We start from the raw sequence: 25,789 nt of genomic DNA, 5'->3' as shown, positions 1-25,789 counted from the left end.
CATCTCGCAAATGGCAGCACATCTCTCAGTACACTGATGCCCTCTTTGCCAGAGCTAGACAGCACATTCATTTAACGACAGACACAGCCTCGCAGTGACAAAGGGCAATGGGTTTCACGGCCATCGCTGGATTCCCCCAGGTGCAGGGCATCATCGATTGCACTCAGTGAGATCAATCAACAGGAAGGGCTTCCACGCCCTCAATGTCAAACTGGTCTGTGACCACAACAAGAGCTTCCTCCAATAAAAACAAGAAATGCTTCCTCCATGTGTGTACTCGCTTTCCTAGCAGCTGCCATGACTCATCCATCCTCCGCCAGTCCAGGCTGCCTCAAATCATCACTCCAACCCCCAAAGTGCATGGATGGATCCAAGGGGACAAGGGAAATCCCTTGAAGAAATGGCTACTCACTTCTCTATAGGAGCCCCAGACAGAGGCACAGAGGTGAAACAACCAATGCCAGCTGCTCAACAGGTCAACCATTGAGCAGACCATCGGGTTCCTGAAGATGCAATTCTGGTGCCTGGATCAGTCGAGTGGAACTCTCCAATACCCTCCTGCAAAGGTCTCGGTCATTGGGGTGGTCTGTTGCGCTTTCCATAACATGGCCCTCCAGGGAGGTGTGAACCTTGAGGACAGTGAGGCCTTGAAAGGAGATAGCTCATTGGAGGTTGGAGCAGGAGGTAAGAGAGGAGGAGGAAGATGGAGCGGAGGGAGATAACACTGAATTGAGAGGTGCCCCTGCTGCACGACAAGGTGGCCTCCTCCTCCCACTCTCCAGGAAGAGGACCTCCCTCCTCTCCCTCACAGCCTCCAGCATTAGACCCAGGTGAACATCGATGAAGCGAGGGTCTGTCCTGCCCCTAGTGCCAGGCCTACAGCTCCTCTATGACATCTCACTTCCCTCTGGTGCAGTGGAAGGCAGATCTCTCCCTCGACAGGAAGCCTGTCTCCAGACCAAATAAGGGCTTCTCCACTTGAAAATTTCAGTCTGAATCAGCTTCCCAAAGGAGGCAGGTTTCAGACCCAAACCAGATCCGGCTCCTGTTTCCCGCTTCCATAATGAAAATCCGGCCCTCTGCCTCAGCAGATAACCAGAGCTCTCAAATAGCAGGGCAATCCCTGTGTGCAATGGAAAGCAATGCCCAGTACAGGGACCCTACTCATCAGAATCAGTGCACCTCAGGAATAAGGAGTATTAGTGACCTGACCACCCGCCCCCCCTGCCCCCCTACACTCCCATCAATAACCTGCTATGTAAAAGACAATATTTAGAGTCATCGAGCCATTTATGGCATAGAAGGCCATTTGGCCCATTGAGTCCGTGCCAGCTCTCTGCAGAGCAATCCAGTCAGTCCTATTCCCCTGCTCTATCTCTGAAGCCCTACAGTTTATTCCCTTCATGTGCCCATCCAATTTCCTTTTGAAATCTTTGATTGTCTCCACTTCCACCACCCTCATGAGCAGCGCGTTCCAGGCCATTACCACTCGCTGTGTAAAAACGTTCTTCCTCGCACCCCCCCTGTATCTCTTGCCCAAAACCTTCAATCTGTGTCCCCTAGTCCTTATACCATCAGTTAATGGGAACAGCTTTTCATTATCGACCATATCTAAACCTGTGATATTCTTATACACCTCCATCAAATCTCTCCTCAATCTCCTTTGCTCCAAGGAGAACAACCCCAGCTTCTCCAACCTAACCTTATAACTAAAATCCCCCATCCCTGGAACCATTCTGGTAAATCTCCTCTGCACCCTCTCAAGGTCTCTCACATCCTTCCTAAAGTGTGATGACCAGAACTGGGTGCAATACTCTAGTTGGGGCCTAATCAGAGCTTTATAAAGGTTCAGCATAACTTCCCTGCTTTTGTACTCAATTCCTCTATTTATGAAGCCCAAGATCCCATACGCTTTGCTAACTACTCTCACAATATATCCTGCCACCTTCAAAGATCTATGCACATGCCCCTACTCAGGTCCCCCTTTTCCTTTCACAGTCTTTAGAACTGCGTCATTATGTTTATATTGCCTTTCCCTATCCCTTCTCCCAAAATGCATCACCTCACACTTGTCAGTATTAAATTCCATCTGCCACTTCTCTGCCCATTCTGCTAGTCTATCTATGTCCCGTTGCAGGCAGTTCATATCATCTTCACTGTTTGCCACACCTCCAAGTTTGGCACCATCGGCAAATTTTGAAATTCTACTCTGTAATCCAAGATCCATGTCATTTATATACATCAAAAAAAGCAGTGCACCCAGCACTGAACCCTGGGGAACACCACTATTTACCATCCTCCAGTCTGAAAAATAACCATTTAGCACAACTCACTGTTTTCTGTCCTTGAGCCAATTTTTTATCCAATTGGATACTGACACTCCTATTCCATGAGCCTCAGTTCTGTTAACCAGCCTTTTATGTGGTACTTTATCAAACACTTTCTTAAAATCCATACGGACAACATCCACCGCATTTCCTTCATCAACCTTCTCTGTCACTTCATCAAAAAATTCAATTAGATTCATCAAGCATGATCTCCCTTTCACAAATCCATAATTAACTCGAACCTCTCCAAGTGCCTGTTGATTTTTGTCCCTGATTATTGTTTCTAAAACCTCACCCACCAGTGATGTTAAACTAACTGGCCTGTAGTTACTAGGACTGTCCTGACACCCTTTCTTGAATAAGGATGTCACATGTACCACTCTCCAATCCTCTGGCATGTCCCCCATATCTAGGGAAGATTGGAAGATTATGGCAAGCCCTTCTGTTATCTCCAGCCCCAGTGATCTGCCCTCCCCGTCTCGGCCTGGGAGGTAAGCCATCCGAACCAGGTGAATTATCTACCCAAAGAAAAGCTAGCCTTTCCAGTACCTCCTCCCTCTCAATTTTTATCTTATTTATTGCCTCTACTCTCTCCACTTCTACTGATATTTTTCAGATTCCTCTTCCTCAGTGAACACGGATACAAAGTATTCATTAATATTCTAGCCTTGCCCTGGGCCTCTAAGCATATATTACCCTCTTTGTCCTGAATAGTCCCCACTCCACTTCTTACTACCTGCTTACTATTTACATGCCAATTCACCAGACTGATTCCTGGGATGGCAGGATTGTCCTATGAGGAGAAATTGAGCAGGCTGGGTTTGTATTCCCCAGAGTTTAGAAGAATGAGAGGTGATCTTATTGAGGCACACAAAATTCTTACAGGGCTCGACAGGGTATATGCAGGAAGGGTGTTTCCCCTGGCTGGGAGTGTCTAGAACCAGGGGACACAGTCTCAGAATAACCATTAGGTCACCTAGGACTGAGATGAGGAGGAATTTCTTCACTCAGAGGGTGGTGAATCTTTATAATTCTCTACACCAGAGGGCTGTGGAGGCTCAGTCATTGAGTATGTAGATTTCTAGATATTAATAGCATCAAGGGATACGGGGATAGTGCGGGAAAATGGTGTTGAGGTAGAAGATCAGCCATGATCTAGTTGAATGACGTAGCAGGCTCAATGGGCCGAATGGCCAACTCCTGCTCCTATTTCCTATCTTCCTATGCTGGTAGATGATTTTTGGGTTCCATTTTATGTTAACTACCATTCTATTCTCATATTCTCTTTTTACCAGTCTTATTTTCCCCTTCACTTCCCCTCTCAATGTCCTGTATTTGCCCTGGTTCTCACTTGACATGCATCATATACCCTTTTTATTTGGTTTCATCATGTTCTCGATCTCCCTCGTCATCCAAGGAGCCATGTTTTTGATTCCCCTACCTTTTGCCCCTGTTGGAATGTACCTAGCCTGTACCTGAAACATCTCCTCCTTAAAGATCACCCATTGTTCTGTTACAGTTTTTCCCGTCAGTCTGTGGTTCCATTTTACCCTGGCTAGATCCCCTCTCATCCCATTGAAATTAGCCCTCTTCCAATCCAGCCGTACTAGCTGACATTGTTCCTTTCTTTTCTGCATTATGAGTCTAAACCTTATGGTACGATGATCACTCTTACCCACGTGCTCCCCCACAGACACTTGGTCCACTTGGTCCACCTCATTTATTTATTATTGGGCTGGGACAAAATTCCCGTACTCTTTTGGGCTACACATAGAATAAATTCTGGTAAAGGTTTTGATCAGGTGCTAGGGACCCTCCCCATGTAACATGAGGTCCGCTTGGAACTCAATCCTAGTGCAAATGGGGCAGTAGTGGAGTTAAAATGGCTTCCTGAGCTTATCAGCCTTGTTCCTGCTCCACTGCCATATTCACTGGGGACGTCTGCAGGGTTGTCAAAGCCCCCATCTGGGTGATGCTCATTACTGCGGGCAAATTGGGGCCCTCGGAGATACAATGTCAGGGAATGGCTGGATGTAGTGTGGGCCATGCAGGCTGTACCCTGTTGAATCAGGTGGGGAAGAGGAAGAGACAAGAGGAAATTATTATTTTGTGGGGGCCACCTTAGGCTGCACATGAGTAATATGGCTCACTGCCACCCCAGGCCCTCCCCCCCAGTGGCCTGACCTCCACCCTCGGCCTGCCTTCCTGCTGGCTGAGTCAGCCTCTTATTGCTCCACACCCGGAGCTGGCAAGTTGCAGACGGGCACCCATTTGGGACTGGCATATTAATAGCTTGTGTCTCTTGCAGCGTTCCACATGGACAGCAGTCAAACATGAGTCAGTCGGTCCTGAGACAGTAACAATAGAACGCTGGTGTGCTCAGTTTCCAGCTCCAGGAAGTTCAGCCCCAACATCTTTTTTTTGCTACAATACTATTGTGTGTTTAATCCCAATATAAAGCAGAGGGATCATTATGGACAAGTTAAGCTGCTTATCACAGTTATTGCATTTTATGTTAGTTTGCTGGCTTAGCTTGTGGTAGATTTACATGTGAAGTAATTGTCCAAGGTTATTACTGACAGGATAATTGTGCCTCTAGTTTATACTCATCTTCCCAACAACCTGGCTTATCTCCAAACTTAGAAAGGGAACCCCCCCGCCACCCCCCATTCCCCGCCACCCGCCCCCCCCCCCCCCCACCCCGCATTTCCATTTCCGACAACAAATATCTTAGTTTCAAGTATTTTTTTCCTTCATTACCCCATCCAACCACAGAATCCCAAGTTGGTTGGATGGAATGGGGCCTACTTTCAGGCCTGCACAAATTTAGCTCTGAATGTGCCAGTGAGAAGTGCAAAGGAGCAACCAAGGTGGTAGAATCATCTAATTGATGGACGTGTCTAGCAGGGAAAGGACTCAGATCTTATCAGGTTTGCCTGTAAAAGGAAACTTTAGTCTCTTTGTCCAAACACTTGCCTTTTTTGGCCGTGGTGGACTGCTTTAAAGTGAAGGCATCATGGCAGCTGCTTGCTTTTCCTTTTGCTTATTGAGAGTCTCTCCCCATTGTGTCTCATTACTGCAGTTTACATATATTGCCAGACCACCTCCCTTCTGCCAATATGGTCCCTTCTAAACAATTGAAATCTTTCCAGATATGTATCTCTTTTTTTCCCCAAAAATATACTTTATTCATAAAAATGTGTAAACATACATTGGATAACAGTTCAAATTTGACATTACATAAAGTGCAAAACAGATCTGTTTCTTCCAATACAGTACATGAGGTGCCTCACTACACTTGCCATTACAGGTTATATTTACAACGTACATTTACATTTCGTGTCAAACATTCTCTGGTGTATACAGCCCGAGGGGTTTTACATGGTTTCCAGACCCTCGGTTTACTATGGCGGGAGGACCTTACACGGTGGTCTTTCCCCATTGAGCCTTTGCAGCAGCTGCCCCAGGCTTTAGTGCGTCCCCCAGCACGTAGTCCTGGACCTTGCAACATGCCAGTCTGCAACATTCGGCCGTGGACAGCTCTTTCCAGATATGTATCCCATCAATTAGACTAATTCACTGTGCCTCTGTGGCACTAATGATGGCCAATCTATCACTCGCTGCAAGAACCTCCGGGTCACACATTTGTCAGACGCCTTGCACTAATGACAGCAGTTTCATTGCTTTTTGCCTTTCCCATTTAATTTATGAACACTTCAATGTCTGTAGTTATTAATGCATTAACTTATTAATGCATTCATTTTGAATTGTATTTATTATGTTAATAATATGCTAATTTTTAAATTCAGTTTCCTGTCCCCCGTCATTGGGATTAGACTGATTAAACTTTGATTTATAATATCACTGGTGGCTCCTTTAGGTTTGCTCCAATTGGTATGTGTATTCATTTACACCTGCTGCATCTTTAAAGACACTACACCACTTGACCTATCCTGTATGCCAACTCCTCTACCCGCTCTTGTTTAGGTGCAACCCATCAGATCATTATAGACTAAAGGGGGCTGGATTTTCAGAGAGGGGGGAGGTGTCAGAAACTCGATGCCAGGTTGAATTGCAGGTCCCGACCCCACACCTCCTCTGTGTCTCTCCCATGACGCTACTTTTCAATGTAAATGCCCCAATTAGTGGTGCCGAGTGCCTCCAGTAGGCGGGAGCTGCCTGCCTGGCACCAGTGGCAGCCCTTTGAATATTGCAGAACCCTTGGAAACGTCACAATCAAGAGACGACCTCTGGGTCCGTGATTTTTAAATTGCACCCGCACTGGGTCCCGACCCTACAGGCATTTGAAAATCTGGCCCAAGGTGTCCAAGGTGTGCCCCACTGTTTGGGAAGCTGAATCCCTGATTACCTGCGCCAACTCCTGAGCCCCGTTGGTGCCTAATTGCTCTCGGTCTCTCCTAATATGGGTTGCATTTCAGAAAATGCTCCACCCGAGGCCCTTTCCATAAGATTTCCCATGAGACTAGAATCCTTTCTTGGTGATGTCGGCAATGGGATTGAGCAATGGAGCACGTATAGCCAAATAGCTGCCATCTCGGATTCCTGGGACCTTGGAGAAGTTGATGAACTGGCTTGCTCTAGAGAACAATGTGGGTAACTATGGTAATTATACCCTAGCCTGCCCATCGGGAAACTGATGGGATCGGACGGAATACTGGTTTCACATCCAGTCTGATATTGTTACCCACTTCAATGGAGAGCAATATTGGACAGAGTGTGAAACCAACATTCCACCTGAGCTCGTCAGTTTCCTGATTGACGGCTTGGGTTAACATTTCTCCCAATGAACCAATGACTTACTTCGCACAACTGATTGGCCAATATCATTGAGGTCCCCAGTAGCAGCCGGGAATGACTCTGTAGCATAGTGGCTCAGGGAGGCTGAGAGCTTCACAGCCACTGGTGGTGCTTGTGATAAAGGAGGCCTGCAGGGTGGGTTGCAACATGTGGCATAAATCAATGACATCTTTCCTTCTGAAGCACAGCCTCCACAAGAACTGGTCCTGGGACAACTGGAGGTAGGAGTGCCTTGGTCTGTATATTCTGGAGCGAGGGTCCTGGCAGATGGGGACCATGCCCCACAGTAGAAGGTGGAGAGGTAGCTGGTGAAGAAGCTGTTTGCAACAAAATACAAAAAAGGGGCCAATTTTCAACTTTGGCTGGAGGGGTAACCCGGCGAAGTGGTACACCCACACTTTAGAGAACCTGACTAGTTTTTATGTGGGTTGCATTACTGTTATGCTGCAGTGGGTTACCCACTCCAGAGATGAGGTGATCGCATTGAAACTTTAAAAATTCTTACAGGGCTCGACAGGGTTGATGCAGGAAGGATGTTTCCCTTGGCTGGGGGCAGTCTAGAACCAGGGGACACGGTTTCAGAATAAGAGCGAGCCCTTTTACGACTAGGATGAGGAGGAATTTCTTCACTCAGTGCGTGGTGAATCTGTGGAATTCTCTACCCCAGAGGGCTGTGGAAGCTCAATCATTGTGTATGTTCAAGACAGAGATCGATAGATTTCTACATATTGAAGATATCGAGGGATATAGGGATAGTGGGGGAAGATGGCATTGAGGTAGAAGATCAGCCATGATCTAGATGAATGACGGAGCAGGCTCAAGGGGCTGAATGGCCTACTCCTGCTCCCATTTCCTGTGCACCATGGCATCTTTTACATCCTAACGAAGGCATTGCAGACTACGTGGCACTCCCCTTAGTCCTGCACTGAAGACATGACGGATTGGCCAAAATGTCCAGTGGATGAGGAGGGTGGAGATATCCCTACACCCCAGCTCCTAATCCTGAACCATCTTCCTTGTTCCCCCACACCTCATCATCTTCTGCACTGACTCCTCTGCCGTTCTGCCCGTGTTTATACCAATAATTTCTTGAGTTATCACTCATGTGCTTCGACCCTTCCAGGTTGCACCGTGTCCTCCACACTTTCCCCCTACCTCAAAGCTATACCTGTAATGAGGTAAAAGCCTATTTTCTAGCACTGAGTTAGGAAATGGGCTTTAATTTTTCTTTACTCATTTGTGGGATGTGGGCGTCGCTGGCTGGGCCAGCATTTATTGACCATCCCTAATTGCCCTTGAACTGAGTGGCTTGCTCGGGGGGGTGGGGAACATTGGCGCAGTGGTTAGCACCGCAGCCTCACAGCTCCGGGGACCCGGGTTCGATTCTGGGTACTGCCTGTGCGGAGTTTGCAAGTTCTCCCTGTGTCTGCGTGGGTTTCATCCCGGTGCTCCGGTTTCCTCCCACATGCCAAAGACTTGCAGGTTGATAGGTTAATTGGCCATTATAAATTGCCCCAAGTATAGGTAGGTGGTTGGGAAATATATAGGGACAGGTGGGGATGTGATAGGAATACGGGATTAGTGTAGGAGTAGTGTAAATGGGTGGTTGATGGTCGGCACAGACCCGATGGGCCGAAGGGCCTGTTCAAGTGCTGTATCTCTAAACTAAACTAAACTAAACATTTCAGAGGGAATTTAAGAGTCAACCACATTGCTGTGGGTCTGGAGTCACATGTAGGCCAGACCAGGTAAGGATGGCAGATTTCCTTCCCTAAAGGACATTAGTGAACAACAATTGACAATCGTTTCATGGTCACTATTAGACTAGCTTTTTTTTTAAATTCCAGTTTTTTTGATTAATTGAATTCAAATTTCACCATCTGCCGTGGTGGAATTCGAGCCCATGTCACCAGAGCATTAACCTGGGCTCTGGATTATTAGCCCAGTGACATTACCACTACGCCACCATTTCCCCATGTGAGTCATGTGACCCTAACCCGCCTGGCAGAAAACCAATGGGATTACATCGAGCATGCAATTTTCCTCTCCGAAATGCTTAAGAATTAATACTGTAGTTAGTCTGTCGAACCATGTAAGGAGAGCTAGAAAAGATAACAAAGGGATACTAAGAGATGCAAATTGTCTTGTGCAAAGTTATACCTTCTACTGTGAGCACATAGCAGTGCCCCTGAGGTAACAGTCAGTTACTGCCACAGTGCTGTGGAACTTGCAGGATCACATAGGACTAGATTAATGCTACATTAATCAGAATAATAAGGCATTACAGTAACATTGTGACACAGGAAGTTGGTGTAAAATGTACAGGAAGTGCACACTATTGCATATATGGATAGATTATTTTTTAAAAATCCTAAACTGTAACCGCATTTTGCCTTTGGTGTCCTTAGCAACCATTGGTCCTGTCTGACACAATGGAGCATGCATTGAACTCTTGGTGACTACTCTGTAGGGTTGATTATTTGACCTTTGCACCCACCCCTCCCCCAGGCAGCATATTTTTTCTCAGGCATAAAGCTCAGGAGAAAGGCCTGCAGTAGCCACAGATCCATCACAGCCATGCAGACAAGGGACAGGGTGGGGGTGCGGGAGGTGCAGGGATCTCACAGCCTCTTGCACCATTTGCTTTGGGCACGCTATGGCCTACCCTGCCGTGTTCCCCCCACTTCATCCCCCCAGAGTCTCTGGTCATTGAGGTCCTCAGGGGCAGGCTGATAACTGGCCTTCTTGCTTGTCGCCATGTCCCACAAAGTTTTGTAGCAATCAGGCCTTTTTGGCTACCTGTCTCCCTCAGTAGCCGGGAGGCCCAGTCTCAGAGGCCTAGCACGGACAGGCCTGCAGCTGTGCTTACCCTCCCTGCCCCTACTGCCATAGCTAGGCCCTGCCAGGGCTTGGGCCTCCATCAGGAGGTGTTCCTTGACACAGTTCATGGAAATCCCCGGAAATGGAAACGGCAGAGGAGAGAAGCAGAAAAATTTGCCCTCCTAACTTTGTGCAATGCTGACAGCTCAGCAGCAGCTCTGCATCATCCTCAGAATGAATCAGTTGATTCATTTTGTACTTGCAAATATATGCACAGAAAAAGCTGAAAATACACAGCAAGTTCATCAGCATCTGCAAAGAAAGATGACATTCGGGTGTGTACCCTTAAAAAGGGTACCCTGAAATGTTTATATATATATATATATTAAAAAGTATGTATGTTTTAATTCTGCGTTCCAAAATGTTTAGATTCCCCAATAGAAAATGAGAAGACTTGCATTTATATAGCGCCTTTCATGACCACCTGACATCCCAAAGCGCTTTCCAGCCAGTGAAGTACTTTTTGAAGTGTAGTCACTGATGTAATGTAGGAAACGCAGCAGCCAATTTGTGCACAGCAAGCTCCCACAAACAGCAATTTGACAATGACCAGCTAATCTGTTTTCAGTGATGTTTATTGAGGGATAAATGGTGGCTAGGACACCGGAGAGAACTTCCCCTGCTCGTCTTCAAAATTATGGCATGGCCTTCAGTTTACCGTCTCATCTGAAAGATGGCACCTCCGACAGTGCAGTGCTCCCTCAGTGCAGCACTGGAATGTCAGCCTGGATTTTTGTGCTTCAGTGGCTGGAGTGGGATTTGAACCTTCTGACTCATCAAAAGAATGATTCAGCGTTTTTGTTTTGCAAAGGATGATCCCTGTGGTGCTTTAGTGTGAGTGGGTCTTCGGGACAGCAAGACAGCTCCCACTTCGATACACATCCAGATTACAAAGGGTTAATTGTGTGATGACACTTTCATTTTAAAAGCACGTTTCTCAGTGGTGGCGGACTGACTGCACTTGCCATATATAGTGGGTCTGGGCTGTCACAGATCCCATGTGAAGTGCAGCTTCTTCAGTTACATCTGCACAGCGCTGTCTGGGAACTGGGAACCCTTTCTCTTTTCTTGCACAAGAGAAGCCACTTCAGATTTGCGATGAGATAATCACGAAGGAAGGGAAACTGGGGTTGTTTTACAGCCTCTGCTGATGTCACAGGGGTTATTCTGTAGGTGTGTCCTGCTTGGACTGGGCTCTGTTCCAGCTCTGGGTGCAGCGGGGAACAAAAACACAAATCAGTTTGCAGACAGATATGTGACCTGTGTTTGCTTGCTTTCCCCCACTTTGGCATTTGGTAACGTGAACTCCTTCACAGTGAGAGGGCCGACTTTTCAGGGTAAGGACAAACGCTCGGTGCGTGGTTTACTCTTTCTAATATCTGGAGACAGTGGGGAAAGTCTAATGCTGGCAGATTCAAAGATCTGAGAGTTTCAATAGAACATTCTTAACTGTGTGGGAGAGCTGTGGCAGAACAGCAGACAAGACCCAGTTGCAAAGCAATCTCTATCATTTAGCTCATCTGTTCTGAACTTCCTCGCATTTTCAACTGTCGATTCCAGCTTGTCGTGATGTTTAAAGCCTTCTTTGCTTTAATATTTGATCTCTGTTTCTGTGGTTTGAATTGTTTGTTTAAACTCGGGATATCTTACAGACTTTAAGAGCAACAGTTGTCTTTTTTCTTTTACTTCCTCTTTCTACATTCTGCCACTACAGCTCTGAATCTTAACCATTGAGACTCCAGTTTGTTAGGTAGTGACCAGCTTTCAGTTTCAGGGTCCAGAGGATCGTCATCATAATGCAAATCAGTGCTTCGAGTGGTCAAGGACAATGATAGTGCTTGTACATTTTCTTGGAATTGCAATTGCTTTTTAACAAGCCTGTTAATGTCGGAAATGTTCATCGCGGAAGTTTTTCCTGAGAAATAGCAGCCGATTCCTGCTTGGTACAAGCAGTTTGAGCAGCTGGTGACTGCCGCTTCTTTGACTACCAACAGAATGCACTCTGTGAAAACACTGGGTGTCAAGCACATTCGCTATGGTGAGCCTCATCTGACATCCTGTGGCAAGGGCCACATTCAGTTGAAGTGATTCGAACACGCGAGGGCAGAAATTGGTGTGCCTTTCGCCCACTTTTTGGGCATAATGTATGGCAATTTATGGGCGTGAGTAACTGCACCCACTGATTTTAGGTGTTGCTTGCAGTTGCTTGAAATAAGCAGTTTAAAGAGTCCAGCACCCAGAACCAAGGCTAATTTGACATGCCAAGCAGGCGAAGGGATGAGGAACTACATTTACGAAGATAGATTGGAGAAGTTAGGATTGTTTTCCTTGGAGAAGAGAAGGCTGAGAGGGGATTTGATGGAAATCATGAGGGGTCTGGACAGAGTAGATAGAGAGAAACTGTTCCCATTTGTGAAAGGATCAAGAACGAGAGGGCACAGATTTAAGGTGACTGGCAAAAGAAGCAAAGGTGACATGAGGAAAAACCTTTTCACACAGCAAGTGGTTAGGATCTGGAATGCACTGCCTGAGAGTGCGGTGGAGGCAGGTTCAATTGAAGCATTCAAAAGGGAATTAGACTGTTATATTAAAAGGAAGAATGTGCAGTGTTATGGGGAGAAGGCGGGGGAGTGGCACTAAATGAATTGCTCATTCGAAGAGCCAGTGCAGACACGATGGGCCGAATGGCCTCCTTCTGTGCTGTAACCATTCTGTGGTTCTGTGAAGCAGGATTGACACACACACGAGATAAGAACCAAATTCATTCACAACGTGGCATTTTTTAAATTGCTATTTAATCCATCTCGCTGTCATTCCAATATGTAAAAACAAAAGAGTATCTTAGACAAGCGAGAGGCTGTTCAAAAAAATGTCTCTCAAAAATCAATTTGGATTTTAGTCATGGTCACCAAGAGAGGCAGCCCTTGCAAATCCCATTGTTCAGCTGTTAACCTCACTGTTGAAATGCCATAGCATACAAGATTACGGGCCAAGTGCTGGAAAATGGGATTAGTATAGATAGGCTTGATGGCTGGCACAGACACAGTGGGCCGAAGGGCCTGTTTCTGTGCTGTATAACTCTATGACTCTATGACAAGGTTCAATAAGGTGAAATCTGGACGGGGCCCACAGCAACAGTGCACATCGATTATTCTGATGCAACTACCTAGTCAACTCTGCAAAGTCCACCTCACTAGCATCTGAAGACTGATGCCAAAGTTGGAAGAGTTGTCAAGCAACTACAGACTTGTCAAGCAACAGGATTGCGTTCTCATACTGATGGAATCAGCCAACCTCCCAGCCTCCTCCATCGCTGTCCCTGGGTATGTCCACTGGCAAAATGACACACGGTTGTGGGGGAGTGGGTGTGGGGATCCTCAATGTTGACGCTGGACCTGATGAAGTCTTGTGACTTCAGGTCAAACAAGGTCAAGGATCACTACCTACCGCCCTCCCTCAGCCAATGAGTCAGTACTCCTCCTTGTTGAACACCATTTGGAAGAAGCACCAGGGTGGCAAGGACACAGAATGTACTGTGGGTGAGGGACTTCAATGCCCATCACCAAGAGTGGCTCGGTAGCATCACTACTGACCGAGCTGGCCGAGGAAGATGTCCCTGAAAGGCACAGCTGCCAGACTGGGCCTGTATCAGATGGTAAGGGACTCAACATGAGGAAGCAACTTACTTAAGCTCGTCATCACCAACCTACACTTCTGTCCACTATAAGTTAGACACAAGTGAATAAAAGACCACTGCATAGTCCTTGTGATGAAAAACTCTCATCGTGCAGTGTGGTACTGCCACTGGGCTAAGTGGGACAGACTAAAGACAGATCTAGCAGCTCAAGACTGGGCATCCATGAGGTGCTGTTGGCCAACAGCAGCAGCAGAATTGTATTCAACCACAATCTGATCAGGAGTGGGGCTTTTCGCTGATGATTTCGCTGCCTTCAGCTCCATTAGCAGGAGGGGCAGGGGTGCTAATATTCTCCAGAGTGCTATTTTTAGCATGCTCACATCACATTCTGCAGCAAATCATGAACTTGTTTAAAATAGTGAGGCAGAAATTTGGCACAGGTGTAGTAATGAGGGAGACAGAAATTGTGTAGCAATGAATAAGGAAACCCCATGTTGTATGTAGCACTGGAGAACCAGCTGGGTCATAGTTATTATTCATTTATTGCTCGCTTTGTGCCTGCTTGTTAATTATTTATCTCTGGTCAATGTGTTTTTCCTGTTGCCTGTACTTTGCTGTGATGAGACAGCCTGAGGATATACATGGTAATGAGTTTGTTACGTAACTGGTTTAGTTCGGGCCTGTCTGGTGAATTACTGTTTGTGTCAGAGGCAGTTGATCCCAAGAATTCTGCCGGATTGGATTGCGTAGGGAAAATGAATTCCACAGGGGACACAGGAACAGGAGGAGGCCATTCAGCCCCTCGAGACTGTTCTGCCATTTCGTTAGATCATGGCTCCTTGCTCTTCTTCGAGTAGGCTCCCTGGTTTGTGTTGGTCTTTGCTGGTGTGGCAGCTGGTGGACTGTCAAGAATCTCAAATTCCCTGAGCTTGGGAAGAGAGGATTGGGTTTTTTGTGCTTCACTTCACAGTACAATAACCGAAAACCATTTTTAAGAGACCACTTACATGGCCTTTACCCCAAATGCACCCCCACCCCCCTCCACTTCCCCATGGTATGTCCATTACCTGCGGATGAAGTTCAGGGAAAAGAAGCAAAGGCATATGTCACCAGGCCCCTACCAACTTTACATTCTCATCCTTGTTTCCAAGTCCCTCCATGGCCTCACCCCTCCCTATCTCTGTAATCTCCTCCAGCCCCTGCAACCCTCTGAGATATCTGCACTCATCCAATTCTGGCCTCTTGAGCATCTCTGATTATAATCGCTCCACCATTGGTGGCCCCGCCCTCCGTTGCCTCAGCCCCAAGCTCTGGAATTCCCTCCCTACACCTCTCCACCTCGCTTTCCTCCTTTAAGACACTCCTTAAAACCAACCTCATCTGACCGAATATCTCCTTATGTGGCTCAGTGTCAAACTTTGTTTTCTAATGCTCCTGTGAAACGCCTTGGGACGTTTTATTACATTAAAGGTGATATATAAATACAAGTTATTGTTGTTGGACTAACAGGGGTTGGGGAGTAGGGAGCTGCACCCATGCCTGCAGCAGGCCCAGGCCTGTCAAGCTGATGTCTGTGAAGCAGGAAGGTCATTTTCCCAGCCTCTACTCTCTATTTCCCATACTCCTTTCGGTTGGGGCCTGAAGAAACTTGACTTTCATTTATAAATGTCTACTCGGGTCGCTCAGAAACACTCAAAGTGCTTCACAAACAATGACGGGCAGTTACTGTTCGATGGGCAAAGAGGACAGGTGTTTTGCACACAGCAAGATCCCGCAAATAACAATGAGGTGAATGAGCGGTTCATTTGTTTTTTGTTGGCTGATGGGCGGAATGTTGGCCAGGACACCAGAAGTAACCATAGGAACTGGGTAGACCATTCAGCCCCTCGAGCTTGTACAGCCATCTAATTAGATCCTGACACCCTGCTCTTCAAACCGTGCCTCGGGATGTTTAAAGCTTTCTCTAGTTCTGTCTTTCTAAAGGGGAGTTTTATTTGTTTTTGCATTTTCACTTACCTTGGGCATAACAGTACAAATGTTCATGTGGGTTTGACTTCACTTTGAGGGCGGCACAGTGGCGCAGTGGTTAGCACCGCAGCCTCACAGCTCCAGGGACCCGGGTTCGATTCCGGGTACTGCCTGTGTGGAGTTTGCAAATTCTCCCTGTGTCTGCGTGGGTTTTCTCCCACAAGCCAAAAGACTTGCAGGTTGATAGGTAAATTGGCCATTATAAATTGTCACTAGTATAGGTAGGTGGTAGGGAAATATAGGGACAGGTGGGGATGTTTGGTAGGAATATGGGATTAGTGTAGGATTAGTATAAATGGGTGGTTGATGTTCGGCACAGACTCGGTGGGCCGAAGGGCCTGTTTCAGTGCTGTATCTCTAATCTAATCTAAATTGGGGAAACTGGGCCTGTATTCTCTAGAATTTCAAAGAATGAGAGGTGATCTCATTGAAACCTACAAAATACTTAAAGGGACAGACAGGGTAGATGCAGCTAAGGTGTTTCTCCTGGTTGGGGAGTCTAGAACCAGGGGACACAATTTCAAAATAAGGGGGAAGCCACTTAGGACAGAGATGAAGAGAAATTTCTTTACTCAGAGGCTTGTGAATCTTTGGAATTCTCTACCCCAGAGGGCTGTGAAAGCTCAGTCATTGAGTATGTTTAAAGCAGAGATTGACAGATTTCTAAATACCAATGACATAAGGGGATATGGGGATAGTGTGGGAAAAAGGCATTGAAGTGGATGATCGGCCATGATCATATTGAATTGCAGGGCAGGCTCAATGGGCTGAATGGCCTACTCCTGCTCCTATGTTCATGGCAAATGTGAAAATTGCAAAAGTATTGCTTGTGTGGATGTGTGTAACTGAACCCAAGAAAGCAGAACTGGCTGATTCTGGAATATTTATTTTTATTTAGAGATACAGCACTGAAACAGGCCCTTCGGCCCACCGAGTCTGTGCTGACCAACAACCACCCATTTATACTAACCCTACAGTAATCCCATATTCCCTATCACCTACCTACACTAGGGGCAATTTATAACGGCCAATTTACCGATCACCTGCAAGTCTTTGGATGTGGGAGGAAACCAGAGCACCCGGCGAAAACCCACGCAAACACAGGGAGAACTTGCAAACTCCGCACAGGCAGTGCCCAGAATGAATGAGCAATAGGTCAGGGGCACCAGGAACCATACACACTGGCGTCTGTGCACGATTCCCCAAACCTCGATCTCATTGACTGTGACACTGCTCTGGGACTGGAGCCTTCCAGGGCTTCTGAGGTGTGGGGTGGAGAGGGGGATGGTGGTAACATGGAGTGATAGGGATGGTGCTGAATGACGGCTGAGGTGTCCTTGTGTACGAGAAAATGTCTTTGCATTGTATAAAGAGGAGGTTTTACTTATAATGCAGGATCACCATGGATTCAGACCAACAAGGCTGGAGATGTGTCAGATGAGAAACTGACAGCAGGTGCTTTGTACTAAATTCACGCAAACCATATTTACAAAGAAGGTTTACTTTTACAACCACATCCGTGCACCTGTTCCTCAAAAAACACATTAGGTGGTGCCTTCGTCAGATGATTACAGCACAGAAGGAGGCCATTCGGCCCATTGTGTCTGGGCTGCCTCGTTTTTCGAGCAATTTGCAATAAATCTTATTGCCCTTTTCTCATGCTGTTCCTTCCTCTGCTTCACATATTTACCCCCTTTTCCCTTAAAAGATATAACAGTCTGTCCTTCAATTCCTTCCCTGTGTTCCATCCTCCCACAATCCTCTGCACAACGACCTCTTGCCTCACTCATTGAGTGTTAATTTTCAATTGGATTCCCCAAGAGGAAATAGGATAAATAGGGAAAGACTATCTGAACCCTTGCCAATTAAAAAAAATCTCCCTTTCTCTGTTCAGTTGGAAATAGTCCCAGTATCTCAAATCTCTCCTCAAAACTACTTTCCCATCCCTTGCATCATCCTGCTGAATTTACACTATAAGGTCTTTCTATGGCTTTCCTGTCCTTTCTATAATGGAGGGTCTAAAACTGCCCACGGTGTTCAAATTGTGGCTTCCTTGATGCATGAACACTGTGTGATTTGGCTCTTTTGATTCTCCACACTTTTGAATTCCTGGTCTCAGCTCGGGGGTGTAAATGGGTTCAAGGTACAAATTTAATGAACTAATTAAATGCCAAAACAAACTGGAGGGACTGAAATGAAAAACCTATGTTCCTACCTGAGAGTTTGGCAGTGCTCAAGGGCATCTATTTCAATACAAGGAGTATAGCAAATGAAGCAGATGAGCTGAGGGCACAGATAGACACGTGGCAGTATGATATCATAGCGATGACAGAAACATGGCTTAAGGAGGGACAGGAATGGCAGCTCAACATTCCTGGTTACAGGGTTTTCAGATGCAATAGGGAGGGGGATAAGAAAGGAGGAGGAGTGGCAATTTTGGTCAAAGAAACAATTACAGCTGTGAAGAGAGATGATGTGTCGGAAGGTTCATCAAATGAGGCCAGATGGATTGAACTAAGGAACAAAAGACAGACAATCAGACTGCTGGGAGTGTATTATAGACCCCCAAACAGTCAGAGGGAGATAGAAGAGCAGATATGCAGGCAAATCTCTGAGAAGTGCAAGAACAATAGAGCCGCGAGGTTATGCTGCAGCTCTATAAGGCCCTGGTTCGATCACACTTGGAATATTGTGTTTAGTTCTGGTCGCCTCATTATAGGAAGGATGTGGAAGCTTTAGAAAGGGTGCAGAGGAGATTTACCAGGATGCTGCCTGGACTGGAGGGCATGTCTTACGAAGAAAGATGGAGGGAGCTAGGGCTTTTCTCATTGGAGCGAAGAAGGATGAGAGGTGACTTGATAGAGGGGTACAAGATGATGAGAGGCATGGAGTGGATAGCCAGAGACTTTTTCCCAGGGCGGAAAGGGCTATCACCAGGGGGCATAATTTTAAGGTGATTGGAGGAAGGTTTTGGGGAGATGTCAGAGGTAGGTTCTTTACACAGAGAGTGGTGGGTGCGTGGAATGTGCTGCCAGCGGTGGTAGTAGAAGCAGATACATTAGGAACATTTAAGCAACTGTTGGATAGGTACATGCATGATAGTAGAATGAAGGGTATGTGGGTAGTTTGATCTTAGAGTAGGTTAAAGGTTCAGCACAACATCGTGGGTCGAAGGGCCTGTACTGTGCTGTACTGTTCTATGTTCTATGTTCTATGTTAATAGTAGGGGATTTTAATTACCCCTATGTTAACTGGGATAGTTTTAGTGTGAAAGGAATTGAGGGAGCAGAATTCTTGAGGTGCATTCAAGAGAACTTTTTTGCCCAGTATGTAGCAAGTTCAACAAGAGAGGGCACAGTTTTTGACTTAATTTTAGGAAATTACGATGGGCAGGTGGAAGCAGTGACAGTGGGAGAGCATTTTGGTGGTAGTGATCATAATTCAGTCAGTTTTAACATAATTGTGGAAAAGGACAAGGATAGAACAGAAGTTAGAGTTCTCAATTGGGGAAAAGGCGAATTTTATTAAACTGAGGAGTGATTTAGCCAAAGTCGACTGGAAACAGCTACTTGAAGGTAAATCAGTGTCAGAGCAGTGGGAGGCATTCAAAGGGGAGATTCAGGGGGTTCAGAGTAATCATGTTCCCACCAAGGAAAAGGGTGGGACGGCCAAATCTAGAGCCCCGTGGAGGTCAAAGAGCTTACAGGGTAAGATAAGGCAGAAAAGCAAAGCTTATGTCAGACACCGAGAACTCAATGCTACAGAAAGCCAAGAGGAGTCTCGAGGGGTGAAATCAAAAAGGAAATTAGGAAAGCAAAGAGAGGGCATGAAAGAATATTGGCAAGCAAAATCAAGGTGAACCCAAAGATGTTTTATCAATACATAAAGAGTAAGAGGATAACTAAGGAGAGAGTAGGGCCCATAAAAGACCAAAAAGGTAACCTATGTGTAGGGGTGGAAGATGTTGATATTGTTAGTATTAACGGGATTAGCATCCTTGAAAGTTGATAAATCACCAGGGCCAGATGAAATGTACCCTAGGCTGTTAAGAGAAGCAAGAGAGGAAATAGCAGAAGCTCTGACCATCATTTTCCAGTCCTCACTGGATACAGGTGTGATGCCGGAGGATTGGAGAACTGCTAACGTCGTATCTCTGTTGAAAAAGGGAGTGAAGGATAGGCAGAATAATTACAGGCCAGTCAGTCTAACCTCAGTAGCAGGCAAATTATCGGAATCAACTCTGAGAGACAGGATAAACTGTCACTTAGAAAGGCATAGGTTAATCAAAGAGAGTCAGCATGGATTTGTGAAGGGAAGATCTTGTCTGACCAACTTGATCGAATTCTTTGAAGAAGTTACAAGGAAGAAAGATGAGGGTAGTGCAGTTGATGTGGTCTACATGGATTTTAACAAGGCTTTTGACAAGGTCCCACATGACAGACTGGTTAAAAAGAAAATCCCATGGGATCCAGGGAAATGCAGCAAGGTGGATACAAAATTGGCTCAGTGGCAGGAATCAAAGGGTAATTGTTGACGGGTGTTTTAGCGACTGGAGGGCTGTTTCCAGTGGCATTCCGCAGGGCTCAGTACTGGGTCCCCTGCTTTTTGTGGTATATATTAACGATTTGGACGTAAATGTAGGGGGCATGATCAAGAAGTTTGCAGATGACACAAGGATTGGTCATGTGGTAGACAGCGAGGAGAATAGCTGTAGGATGCAGGAAGATATTGATGGTCTGGTCAGATGGGCAGAAAAGTGGCAAATGGAATTCAACCCGGAGAAGTGTGAGGTGATGTATTTGGGGAGGTCAAACAAGGCAAAGGAATACACGATTAATGGGAAAATACTGAGAAGTGTAGAGGAAGTGAGGGACCTTGGAGTGAATGTCCACAGATCCCTGAAGGTAGCAGAACAGGTCGATAAGGTGGTTAAGAAGGCATATGGAATCCTTTCCTTTATTAGCCGAGTTGTAGAATATAAGAGCAGGGAGGTTATGCTGGAACTGTATAACTCATTGGTTAGGCCACAACTTGAGTACTGTGTGCTGTTCTGGTCACCTCATTACAGAAAGGATGTAACTACACTAGAGAGGGTACAGAGGAGATTTACGAAGATGTTGCCAGGACTGGAAAAATGCAGCTATGAGGAAAGATTGGATAGGCTGGAGTTGTTCTCCTTGGAACAGAGAAGGCTGAGGGGAGATCTGATTGAAATGTACAAAATGTTGAGGGGCCTGGATAGAGTGGAGATAAAGGGTCCATTCACCTAAGCAGAGAGGTCAGTGACAAGTGGGCATAGATTTAAAGTAGAAAGGCTAGAGGAGAGATGAGGGAAACTGTTTGCATCCTGTGGTGCAAACTGTGGTGGGGGTCTGGAAATCACTGCCTGAAAGGGTAGTTGAGGCCCTCGACTCATTTAAAAGGAGTCTGGATATGCACCTCAAGTGCCGTAATCTGCAGGACTACAGACCAAATGCTGGAAGGTGGGATTAGCATGGATGGAACATTTTTCGGCCAGCACAGACACGATGGGCCAAGTGACCTCTTTCTGTGCCGTACACTTTCTATGATTCTTTGATTCTATGTTGCAACACAGCCCTCAGTTACAGAGCAACATTGAGAGAAACTCAGCAACAGACTGCAATCCCTGAGATGCTAACTTTCTATATATAATATGGAGAGCCTGAGTTTTTAAGTGAACTTGGGCTCTCTGTGTTGTCTCAGTTTTTAGGCAATTTGGAATACACGAGTAAAGGCTTGAAGTGTGCGACTCCCCACCCAATGCAGAAACCTTGCTGCTGAACCCCTACTCTGCTCTCCACAGCAAACTCTCACTAGACAATCCGCATCTGGCCCAATTTGGAGGCACGCAGCACCACTGCCTCAGTGCGGCTGCTGCTTCTGACTCGTGATTGAATACCACTGCACGCTGATAGTGTTTGCAATTCCAGCTGACTCGGAGCAGCAGGAGATAGAAACTGGCAGCAGCGCTGAGTGGGTGCGCGCCACTCTCTGGGCAAGAGAGTGCCAACGCGAAGCAGGAATCCGGTCTTCTGTAAACTTCAGCTCATCCAAAACTCTGCTGCCCAAATCCTACCCTGCATTAGGTCCTACTCCCCTGTCAGTATTGACTTACATTGGCAGCCGGTCCTCCATGGCTCACCCCCTCCCCATCTTGACCTTTCGCCAACCCTAAAACAATCCCTCCGCACTTCAACTCTTTGTCCCTCTGACCCGGGCCTCTTGTCCCTCCTCTCGCATTGCTCCATCATTGGCAGCCATGCTTTCAGTCATCTAGGCCCCACACTCCAGAATTCCAGATAAAATTGGCTGGGCCTCAGACTCCCAGGCGTGAATGCTGTCTGCTTCCCTTCAGGTGTTCAATTGGTCCGATCACAGTCGGGGGCCACAACATGAAGCATGGCTACTCGGCTGAGCTGTTGAAGTGGGGGGCCAGCACAGATGGGACTGCGGAACCCATTTAAGAGAGGAGGGCCGAAAACAACAGGATAAGCTAAGCTGCCCTTTAAACACAAGGGTAGTGTGTAATTTAAACCTCAGCGCATTTGAATTATTTTCTGTGAGGTTGGTGAGTGGAACCTCAGACTATGGGACTCACAGAAACCCCGAGCACATTACCACATCAAAGATGACACATGTCACAAAGATAAGTACAGATGAGGGCGGTCACTGCGACCAAGTAGTTTGCGTTTCTTTCGAAGCAACTGACTATAATCAGAAAAACTCTGAACTTCTCATTACAGGCTCCAAATGCATCCAGGCTGCTTTAAGCCATTTATTTCACTAAGTAACCTCATCTGGTTTTAAGGAAATGCTTAATTTCTAACCATTCAAATGTGCAATGCTAATATACTCACCTCCCTCAAAGACAGGAGGCAGTTCCCAGAAAGAACCTAATGTTCTGAAATAAGGCATAGAAGGGTAAATTGTCCAAACATGAATTCCGCCCACTCATTGAATCTCCTGAGGGAAGGTTCTGTAATCGCTGATTACCAAAAGTACATAAGCAGAACTATTATTGCATCGCCAAGGTCCTCTATTCTTGGCCATAATTCAGGACATTATGTTAACAACATTATGTTCCCCGGAGTACTTGTCTGTCTCACTCTGTCCCGACCCCAGTTAACTCCAATCCCATTCCTTTCCAGGATATATTCTGCTTCTTTTGTAAAACAGTTGATTTCCTCAGTGGTCAGTGCTGTCCTTGGTGTACTACCTCAGTGGTATCAAAACCTCCATTCTAACATCAAGTTTCGCTTGAGCCCTGCGAATTTTAAACCTGCGTCCTCTCGTTCTGCATTGTCAATCCAAGTCAAATACCCTAATCATGTATTACAAACCTGCATCAAACCCCACCCATCAATTCTCTTTTCAAGTTAAGATACCACAAAGTGAGTTGAAGGTTCTGACCCACTTCTTCAACCTCTCACACAACTCTCAGTCGCCTGCACAATCTGCTTGAGCTCCTCGGCAACCGTTCTGTGACTTTTCAATCCTCTAAATCAAAAAGAAAAGGAGAGAGAGTGGTGCAGATTTTCTTGTTGCTGTGCCTGAGGGTATCGGATAAGCTAAGCACAGTGAGTATGGGAAGATTAGACAGGGAGGAGCTCCTACTTGTAAGGGAGTGGTCCCAAATATCATGTATCAGCAGGAACAGGAATTCCTGTGAGTTTGTTGAGGTGAGACTGAAGGGGCGTGTACCAGTGTTGGTGAAATCTTGGTTCCGTGAGCATATGCAGGAGATTGTCTGACTACTTCCTCTGATCTGAGCATCGCTGTATAATTGACAGCTGTATGTGGTTAGTTAACATGGTTGAACAGTAACCGCACATCTTCAATTGTGAAGCCTTGTCTCTTTTATCACTGACTTCTACACTAACCCCTGCTTGCAGCCATCAGCAGGAGACATGACTAGGGTCGCTCTGTGTCCAGTTCACTGCTCCATCACAGAGCTAAGAGCCACCCTTTTTCAATGCCCATCTGCATACATCAAGTTGAGCTCCAGGATACACTAACAGTGGGTGAGATGTGTGGTGTACCAAGAGTGGGGGAAACTGTTATGAATGTGGGTCTGCCACAGATACCTCCTTGGGTTTAGGGGCATAGGCTACTCCCTTAAGTCATCTGGTCGTCTCCTTCTTGTTGTAGTTGACTCTCACTTTCCCTCTGTCTACTATGAAAGAACTTGCATTTATATAACGCCTTTCACAACTTCAAGATGTCCTAAAGCACTTTATAGCCAATGCAGCACTTTTATGAAGTGTAGTCACTGTTGTAATGTTGGAACCACAGCAGCCATTTTGCACACAGTAAGCTCCCACAAACAGCTATGTGATAATGACCAGATAATCTGTTTTGGGTGATGTTGGTTGAGGGATAGATATTGGCCCCAGGACACCGGGGAGAACTCCCCTGCTCTTCTTCAAAAGAGTGGCCATGGGCTCTTTAACATCCACCTGAGAGGGCAGACGGAGTCTTGGTTTAGCATCTCCAACAATGCAGCACTCCCTCAGTACTGCTCTGGGAGTGTCAGTTTAGATTGTGATGCTCAAGTCTCCAGAGTGGAACTTGAGAACCACAACCTTCTGACTAGATGCGAGAGTGCAGGCAAGGGACCCAGGAATGAAACAATAAAACTCCCTTGTAATCTGTGTTCGTGAAACTTCCAAGCCTGTTTGTGAAGGCGACACTGAGACTAGGATGCTTTGGTGGAGACTGTTTATTGCTTGCCACCGAGCTTACTTCTACACTCCTAACAACACCCAGCCAGTGCTGGCTGGCTCTTCTTTAGTTAATTGTACTCAAATGTATGTATATAATCAACACCCAACACCTGTTTACCCTATTACCTTCAACTACTAGGTATTTAACATCCATTAACAGAACATTAGACACTAACAATATGGACCTGATAGCTGTGTTTTAAGCACTTGTGATCCTTCACTCTCTCTTGCGGTGGGCCGTGTTAACACTGAGCAGGGTGTGGTTTGGTTTGATGCAGAAGCTGCTTTATTCCGCAGCAGGTAAAAGGTACAACATAATGAGATTTATGAGAGTTGCTTGAGTAAAAACAATTTAACTTCTGTTCGTGATCTGTTACAAAAATAAAGAACGTGTAATTGCTGGCCCGAACCAGTGGTGGCCTCGTGGGGCTGGATCTTTGGGCCCCGTCGGAGGTGGGAACAGAGGCAGATAGATCCCAAAAATTCCAGTGCTATCCAGCGTGCCAGTTTCCAAACCCGTTCCCGGCCATTTTAGTGGAGGCGGGATTGGGGCTGGCAGGGTTACCGCCCTCATGCAGTGGGTAGACAATTAGGCTCATTAAGAGCCTTGTTAAGTGCACTTAGGGGAGGCCGACTGGAATTATCCAGTCAGCCTCTAGTTTCCCGCACCGGTGGGAGTCAGTTTAGGCGCTTGGAGGTGGACATTGGGCGGCAGGCCAGGGGGAGAGCCCCAGGCGGGCCCAGAGGCCCTCCCTGCCTACCTGTCTCCATGCCAATTAAGGAGGCGCCTCCGTGAAAATCCCAATGAGTGACTGTTTCCCCCCGGAAACGGGTTTGTGACCCGGAAACGGTCCCAACTCCTGTTTCCCGTCCCCGGAGGGAAAATCCAGCCCTGGGTGTCTGTGTTGTCCGCCTGGAGTTTCCGCAGCGAATCTTCTGATCTCCCGCTCGGACTTCAACGGAAGATCAGCGGATACAACGGGAGTTCCGTGGAAACCTTTGAGAAAGAGCATAAACAGCTAACTGACTCTCCCGGATTTCTAATCATCTTCCACTAATGTTATAGCAGGAAACTGGGGAGCCCCCAAGGACGCTCCACCCCCTCATTTTTAAAAGCTTCTCTTGCAGATCAATAGAGATTAAAGGGATTGGCCAGCACCAACAGGCAGTATCTTCTTGAATAATCAGACATGATTGATGCACTGAGCATTATTTTGTGTTCACGGGCCAGACGTCCCTTATTCTGGCCCAACAGGGCCAGGGCAGGACTGCCACCTGCCACTGCAATTCTGTTATGGCCCCAGTCCATTTTTGTGGGTCGCAGGTCCCCATATATTCAGGGCAGACCCCTGGAT

The 25,789-nt window shown here is 46.5% G+C and overlaps 1 protein-coding gene across 2 annotated transcripts in view; it reads left to right on the top strand.

Moving 5' to 3' along the window:
• Positions 1 to 11,065: 11,065 nt before the first annotated feature.
• LOC137358667 (diacylglycerol kinase beta-like) overlaps positions 11,066 to 25,789 on the top strand; it is a 157,396-nt gene continuing 142,672 nt past the window's right edge. Inside the window, exon 1 of one of the 2 annotated variants that reach the window (XM_068024816.1) lies at positions 11,066 to 11,362. Coding sequence is in view for 1 of the 2 variants with exons in the window: in XM_068024815.1 (XP_067880916.1) it covers positions 12,061 to 12,063 (3 nt within the window). In the remaining variant the exon portion in view is untranslated. Of the gene's footprint in view, positions 11,363 to 11,905; positions 12,064 to 25,789 lie in introns of those variants that run through there. The other variant, XM_068024815.1, reaches the window with a different exon arrangement.

This window comes from Heterodontus francisci, chromosome X (assembly GCF_036365525.1).
Source record: "Heterodontus francisci isolate sHetFra1 chromosome X, sHetFra1.hap1, whole genome shotgun sequence".
Classification (NCBI taxonomy): Eukaryota; Metazoa; Chordata; class Chondrichthyes; order Heterodontiformes; family Heterodontidae; genus Heterodontus; species Heterodontus francisci.
The sequence above is the reverse complement of the archived record's forward strand: the minus strand, read 5'-3'. Positions and strand labels throughout refer to the sequence as shown.